General features: G+C 50.9%; 2 protein-coding genes across 2 annotated transcripts; both read right to left on the reverse strand.

Moving 5' to 3' along the window:
- Positions 1 to 1,072, reverse strand: HOXD12 (homeobox D12). Its single transcript, XM_011357157.2, has 2 exons — positions 385 to 1,072; positions 1 to 239 (listed from the first exon to the last, which is right to left on the reverse strand). Exons 1-2 carry the CDS (start codon positions 956 to 958, stop codon positions 1 to 3), a joined length of 813 nt encoding a protein of 270 aa, XP_011355459.1. The 5' UTR covers positions 959 to 1,072.
- Positions 1,073 to 4,923: 3,851 nt separating this feature from the next.
- Positions 4,924 to 7,453, reverse strand: HOXD13 (homeobox D13). The gene is made up of 2 exons (XM_011360024.2): positions 7,109 to 7,453; positions 4,924 to 6,388 (listed from the first exon to the last, which is right to left on the reverse strand). Exons 1-2 carry the CDS (start codon positions 7,386 to 7,388, stop codon positions 6,138 to 6,140), a joined length of 531 nt encoding a protein of 176 aa, XP_011358326.2. The 5' UTR covers positions 7,389 to 7,453; the 3' UTR covers positions 4,924 to 6,137.
- Between the last annotated feature and the right edge of the window lie 6 nt (positions 7,454 to 7,459).

A 7,459-nucleotide genomic window follows, 5' to 3' on the forward strand; every position in this document is an offset into this window, starting at 1 on the left:
CTAGTATAGCGCCAGCGCCTGCTCGCGCAGCACCACTCGCTTCTTCTTCATACGCCGGTTCTGGAACCAGATTTTGACCTGCTGGTCGCTGAGGTTCAGCCTGTTGGACAATTCCTTGCGCTTCTGTCGGTTGATGAATTCGTTCAGGAGGAATTCGTTCTCCAGCTCCGCAATCTGCTGCTTGGTGTAGGGTTTACGCTTCTTGCGGGCCCTCCCCGGGGCCGGCCCCCACGATAGGCCTGCAACACAGCCCCAACCCAAGTCAGCCCAGCCCGCTCCCTGTTGCCTGCCCGCCCCCGAGGCTCCCTCCCCTTACACACTCTCCCCTGCACCCCACCTCCCATTCCGGCCCAGAATGGCCCGGGGTGCATGGCCACCGTTTACCGTCGGGCAGCGAAGGTCGCAGGCAAGAAGCGACGCCCGCTGCCTGCACTGCCATGTTCAAGTTGAGCGGGACCTTGGCGTCGTCCTTGAAGCCGGCGGCGCAGGGGGTCCCCTCGAGCAGGGCCGCAGAGCCTGACGCGGCACGGCCCACACCCGCGTAATCGTACTTGGCTGCTTTGAGACCAGCGGCGGCGGGGGCCAGGCTAGACTCGGGGGCAAAGGGCGGTCGCGCACGGCCACGTTCCTCAGGCCCCACGGCCCCGTCGGGAGTATAAAACTTGGCCTGCTCTTCGGGTCGGTCCTTGGTGCCCAGGGGCTGCAGGCCAAGAGGCCCGGAGCCAGCCAGGTAGGGCTGTGAGAAGCTGCCGAAGGCGGTGGCACTGGCAGGCTGCGCTGGGGCGCAGGAGGCGGGCGTGGTAGCCCAGGGCAGCGCGCCGCGCGGGTATGAGATGGGGGGAAGCGCGGCCAACTGGCCTCCATTCGGCCGCAGGTTGGAGAAGTAGAAGGAGTCAGGCGACTGCAGATTCAGAAGCGAGCCCACATAGCCCGCTCTGTAGAGACTGCGCTCACACATCTCCAACAAAGGGCTTCGGCTGTGCTCGCAGCAGTATTTAGTTACAACCGGGAATAAGAGGACAGGCTCAGACGATTGGACGAAACTTTGCCTGCAGGTTCTTCAAAGCCGGTCATTTCAGCACCGCCTACATCCCCCGACCCGTTTCCCCCCCTTCGGGGTATTATGATAACACCCGCAATATTCGATGGCGAAGGCCAAGGCTGCCAGGCAGAGCCAGGGGCACGTTGAAAGAAAATAAAGCCTCTGTGAGTTTCATGGCACAGTGTCAGGAGCTGGGTGCATCAGGCATAGGATATCTTTGCCCAGTGTCCCTTGGGACTCTTCTTGGCCTTGATTGGCTTTGCACTCTCGTTTTCAGCTGGCTACCGGGGCCAGGCTTGCTTCTACCAGCTTTTAAGTTGCAGCTGAGGCCTTTTCCAGTACCCAGGGACTCTCGGCTTGCCCAGAGATCTCATGGTTTGGTGGGGCCATCAGCTAGGCTCTTAGACCTGAGCAATGCTACTCCTACCTCGTCCCTTTCTGCTGCATCTCTCTGGAGAGGACTGTGCTGGCGATATGGCCACAAAGATCCCCGCGCTGCCTGAGCCCTGGGTCCCGGGCTGCAAGCATAATCTGAGAAGTTTGCTGATTGAGGAGAGAAGTGCATCACAAATTCTGCCCAAGTTTGGCGCCCAGGAAGGAAGCTTCACACCACGCCTGGTGTGCTTCTCCGTGGTCAAGCCCTCTGCTCACAGTGAAGTCTCCATCCAGGTCCAGGGAGGCCGGGACCGGGTAGCTTGATTGGCCAATCGTGGCCGAAGGCTACATTCCTTTTATCTCCAGGAGTCACCTTGGCGACTACATCCTGCAAACCAGAATTCCAGGGTGTTCATCCACGCTGTGGCCGGCAGATCAGGAGGAGCTCCCCGACCTGGTGTGGAAGGAGAGAAGAGGCAGAGCCACCGGGAACAGTGGGACACACCGAGGGACAGGGCTAGCAGCATTCCTCCTCTCAGCGCCTCCAGGGGCGCAGGCAGCTGGCGGATTCCGGGGTCTGTAGAATAGGGAGGTGGGCGGGGCAGCGCTCCATCGCTGGTAGCAATGTGGCAGTCCCACGCGTAGGCCCTCCAGTCTTGTCTGGCCAGAGGGCTAGGGGTCCTCCCCTCTCCTGCCTTCTGCCCAAGACCTCCAGCGACCCCGTGAGCGGAGCCCGCCCCAGTCTGCAGCCCGCCTCGCGGTCCCTGAGCCAAGCTGGAATTGGTTAGACCGCCAGCTCTGGCACAGAGACCACACAGGCGCCGCCGGAGGGCAAGGCTGACCACCGCGCTGCGACTTTATTGTGTGAGTTATGGCGACCAATTGGGCGGCTCTGGGGAACGCAATCGGCCTCTTCCTCCCGCTCTAGGGCGGGGGTAGGGGGTGGGGGTGGGCAAGTCGGAGGCTTCTCAGGGCTCTGTCAGAGTTTCCTTAGGAGCTCAGACTTAGAGACGCATTCCACTTCCCGTCCTTTCGTGGGAGTGAGAGTAGACACAAACTGCAACCTCAGTTCTTAGTGAGAACCCAGGCTCTCGCTTTTGGAAACCCGCCCTGTTTTCGAGGAGCGACAATCTCAACAGGCCCGAAAGCTCAAGCTCCATGGGTCTCTGCCGTCTCCTCTACTCCTGTCTCAGTAAACAGCGATTCTCCGGTATTTCCAAGTTTACGCCGGACCCTTAGGCAGCCGCACCTTGTAGCTGCAGTTTGCCTCGCGCGACTAAAGACATAAAGGAACTAAGTGAGAAACAGAAAAGTCTAGAAGAACAACTAGACTCTCTTGATTTCTCCTTGACTCAGAAAGGTGCCCAGCTGCCCACCTCATCTCCTGGGTTTATGATTTCCGATATCCAATAATCAAAGTCGTATGCGTGGAGCTGGGAGCTAGAGTTAGGGAGGAAGGGCGGTAAGGAGGGAGGGGGCAACAGACTTGGCTGGTGAGCTGCAGAATGGGAAAGGTTGATTTGGCCACGGACCTAAACAGCGAGCTCTGCCAATGCCGCCAACTGCCCAGGAGATGGCGAGCGAGCTCCACGCCTGGCGAGGCGCCGCTGCACGGTCAAGATCAACAGTGAAGGGCAGCGCAGCCGGCCTGGGGTCGCCAACCCAAGCGGTCACGGCCCGCTGCCAGGCGCGGCTGAGCGTCTCGAATAGCTGAAGATTGTGGCGGCAAGTCTGGCCGGCATAGCAGAGCCAGAAGGATCCGGCAGGCTGCTAAACACCGGGAAGAATCGCCGCCGCCCCTTTGTCTGGCGGTGCGTCCCAGCTCCAAAGCCTCCTTCCCGTCTTGAATCACGCGCAGAAGCGCCGGCCTTGATTCACCACCAGCGGCGCTCGAAACCGGCCAGGTTTCGGAGGCGCTCTCCTTGCGGCCTCTCAGTCTGCATCCGAAGGAAAGGCCTCTCCCCGAAGCTCCCTTCGCCTCGTGGCTTTCCGCAGGCCTCCCTTCCAGAGCTTCGGCCACCAACCGGCTACTCTCCTCCCTCTTCAATTCGGAATATAAAAGGAATGCATATTATAAATAACAACGTCTTCATCTGTTACTGATTTAGCCGTCAATTCAAATTCCAGCGGAGAGCGTTTGAGCAGTTTTAATCTTAAGCAAACCTCCTAGTTCTCCTAGACGGAGAGAAACTGACGGGTAAACTACAGATGAAAGAAAAACCTCGAAGCAATCCCCCGCCGCCCCCCATCCACCACAGGAAACCCGAAAAATGGACCTGGGAAATGGAGCGCGGCCCTGGAGATTGGAAGTTACAAAGAAAGAAGGGAAATCACGATGGAGAAGAAGGGGAAACAAGCCCGTTCCGGATGGAAACACATCTTGTGAGAAAAAGAGAAAACATTAGTACTTCTTCCCTAAGTAGAAGGCCAGGGACTGTGTGGCACCATTTTCAGGGGTTCTTTCTTCTCCAAAAATTCAATTGTGGTGACTTTCTCCTCCTCCTCCTCCTTCTCTTCCTCCTCCTCTTCTTCCACCTCCTCCTCCACCTCCTCCACCTCCACCTCCTCCTCCTACTATTTTCTCCTTTTCCTCCTCCTGAGCGCGCGCTCTGTCTCTCTCTCTTAAAACGAAGTTGGTCGCCCCACAGTCAGTTGAAAGATATGAAAGAAATCAAGCCGGGCCAGAGAAAATGAAAGTAGCTCCGAACCTGGGATCTCTGCGCTTTCTCTGGCATATCCATAAAGGAGCCTTTTCGCCACAAGACTACATATTGTGTGAGGTTTTAAACATCTGTATTTAACTTACATACCAAAAAGTTAGCAACCACTACATCGATTGTGTCTGGGTGCTAACGACGAGGCAACCCGTCCCTCAGCTGCTGTTTCCCAGAGTGGCAAAAAGACCTCAAAAAGAAAGTTCGTAGTACCTAAAAATTGCGCTATAGGTTTAGGGTGTATAATTATGGTTTCATTCTTCAATTGCTGTGTGCAGGCTGCCAGGAGAAGGCGATAAGGCATAAACTGAAATGTTTCTTTTTCAGTTGCCAAATATGGATATGTCTAATTTCAAGACCTTCCTAGAGTAGATATTTATAACGGCCTTTCTAGGAAGAAAACCTCCAAGTGAGCACGTTTTTCTATACCTGGGTTCATACATATTGATTTAGAAAATAAAACTATTTGAATAAATGGATAATATTAAAAGAGAAGTAAAATTTTATTGGAGATGTTTTTGACGTGGTCTGGTAAAAAAATATCATTTTAGACACCACAAATTATATCCTCATTTAAAGACATCACTACTTATGTTAAAGCCACGGAAAAGGGGTGGTGGTGGTGGTGGTGGCAGAAGTGCAAAGCCTGGAGGTTTCAGCGACCAGAATTGATGTTACGTTTTCTTCATCTAAAGGCACATCGTAGTGTTTGGGATAACAAGACTTTATAATAAATAAGAACAGTTTCTAGAGGCAATACAAGCTTGGGAATTAGAACAAATGTATAAAGACTCAGAGGAAATAAGAGAGTTCTGTTTATTTGCATCTCCCTAGGAGTAAAAAGTGATTTTTAAATGCCTGAAGCACTGCCCATGTATCCCAGCTCACAGACATTTTATCTACAAAAATAATCTCTCAGTTGTATAAATATGCAGCACTTTAAAAGTAGTTATTGTCACTTTCAAAAAACATTTTTTTTTTCCGTATTGGACCTTAGAGCTCTCCAATTTTCGCATTCGTTAGATGTTTTAAAGCTTTAAGAGAGACCTAGTACATTTGTTCAGACAGTCAAGTTCTTCATTGGGTTCTGGATAAAAGTTCCCACCTATGGCCACATTGATTCAGCCCTTTCAAGGGATTGAGGAAATGGCCTCAATTCTAGTCCCACAGACCAAGGCCAAGGAGAGGGGGTACATTTATATCATCCATGTATACCTCTGACAATTGCAGCCATTTAAATATTTGCATCTAGAGCTGGGGAATTGAAGGAATCCATGGGGATACATTATTTTCAAATTAAAAATTATAAAATCACAAATCTACAAGGTGTATTAAACATATACAACAACTACAACAGCAAGTGAAAGACCCAAAGTCAGAAAGATTGTCTTCATTCCAATATTGATACAAAACCCTATTTAATAAAGTTGCTTTAAAGCCATCACAGTACCTCCAGCCTCCCGTTTTTAGATGTTCCCAGTGACCCTAGAGCACTGCCTGCCCAGAGCTGTTTCCACTTGCCTCAGGGCGACTGCTGAGAGCTAATGATTCAATTACCCAATCACAGGATGTGAATGACTGCAAATCGTTCTGCCCTAATGGATTATGAAGATAATCAGTGCTAGAAACAGGCATATAAAGTGATTTTAAAAAATAAAACCCTAAAATCAGAATGGCACTTCTGAAATTCATTTGGGGGAATTATTCAAAAATACTTCAAGTCCTTTATACTGGCCTGGAGGGAGAAACAGAACATTAAAAACATCAAAAAATAAATCCTAGAAAAGAACAAAATCAATAATAAACAAGTAGAAACAGAACTACAAAGTCAGGATGGGGAGCAAAAAGTTTTAGAGCCAGATAAGGGGGAAAAAGAAAAACAATTCACAAAATTGGCCATCAGTGGCAGGGATGTGGGGGGAATTAAATACATATTCAAGTCTTTCCAAAGGTCTTTTGGAGACAATGAAAAGCATTTAAACTCTCTGTGGCCAATCTGGCCCACATCAAGAGACAGTATCTTTGAGCTTGGAGACAATTTTCTTGTCTTTGACTCTTCGATTCTGAAACCAAATGGTCACTTGTCGTTCGGATAGGTTCGTGGCAGCCGAGATCCGCCGCCTCTTGTCCTTGTTAATGAACTTGTTAATGGCATACTCGTTCTCCAGTTCTTTGAGCTGCAGTTTGGTGTAGGGCACCCTCTTCTTCCTCCCTCGACGGTAGACACACATGTCTGGCTGATTTAGAGCCACATCCCCTGGTATGAAAAACAGCATGGGAAAAATTAGACAAGAATATCTGAAGCACCTAGCTGGTGACTGTGTGTGTACATTTTGGAGAAGCTACAGGGACTAAAGAAAGCCAGGCTGTTTACATTTTATTATTACTTACACATATTATTTACATGTTATTAAAGAAAGATTATTTACACTTCAAAGTGAAGGCCTATTTGATGGATCATCATGGTTTCTTAAACTGGCATCTTAACAAGCCTACGATTTTATGGTCTTGGTACTGGTTACACTCATAAGGCCAGTTTCTGTAAATACCAGTTGCGCACATACAAATATACACAGACTTAAAAAAAAAAAATCCAGGCTGTTTGTTCAAGCTTTGATTTCTTGGGTTCCTGTGTTTGGAGCTTGTGATCCTTAGTGGTCACTCTGGGGTATTCATGTCCTTGAAAAGTTGAGCCCAGCTCGGTGACACCTCTTTTGGGGGGAGGGGCCAAGGCCTGAGCAAAGGGCACGCAAAGACCCTCAACTTTAGGAGAAAAACAGGCCTGTGCCCATACACAGGAAGAAAAGGGTTGTGAAAGAGGCAGTTTAAATCAAAGGAGGAATTTACAGATTCACACTAACTGGAGGCATTGTTACATTGAGTTAACTATGGAGGACAGGCGCCCACTCCCCGGTAGGGGTGTACATTCCCAAGTCCTTTCTTTTCTTCCATTCTCTCCCCACCCAAATGTCCCTACCTGGAAAGGATGATTTCCAAAAGTGGGAGCCCTGTGGCTGGTCCTTGGCGCAGTACACCTGGCTGTTCCACCCGTTGGCCAGCGTCCAGGACTGGTAGCCCTCCATAGAGATGTATGCCTCGTGCCGAGGCTCTCCGGAGCCGAAGGTAGACACCATGTCTATGTAGCCAGGCACATGTTGGTAGGGGCTAGTGTAGCCCTGGTAGAAGGACACCTCCTTGGCTCGTGCGGGCACCTCGTTGGCCGGTACGCTGCTGCTTGCCAGGCCGGACACGTCCATGTACTTCTCCACCGGGAAGCCTCCCAGCGAGGCGTGCGGCGAGGACTTGAGAGCATTTTGCTGTAAGCCCA

Source organism: Pteropus vampyrus, unplaced genomic scaffold (genome assembly GCF_000151845.1).
Source record: "Pteropus vampyrus isolate Shadow unplaced genomic scaffold, Pvam_2.0 Scaffold2, whole genome shotgun sequence".
In the NCBI taxonomy this organism is placed as follows: Eukaryota; Metazoa; Chordata; class Mammalia; order Chiroptera; family Pteropodidae; genus Pteropus; species Pteropus vampyrus.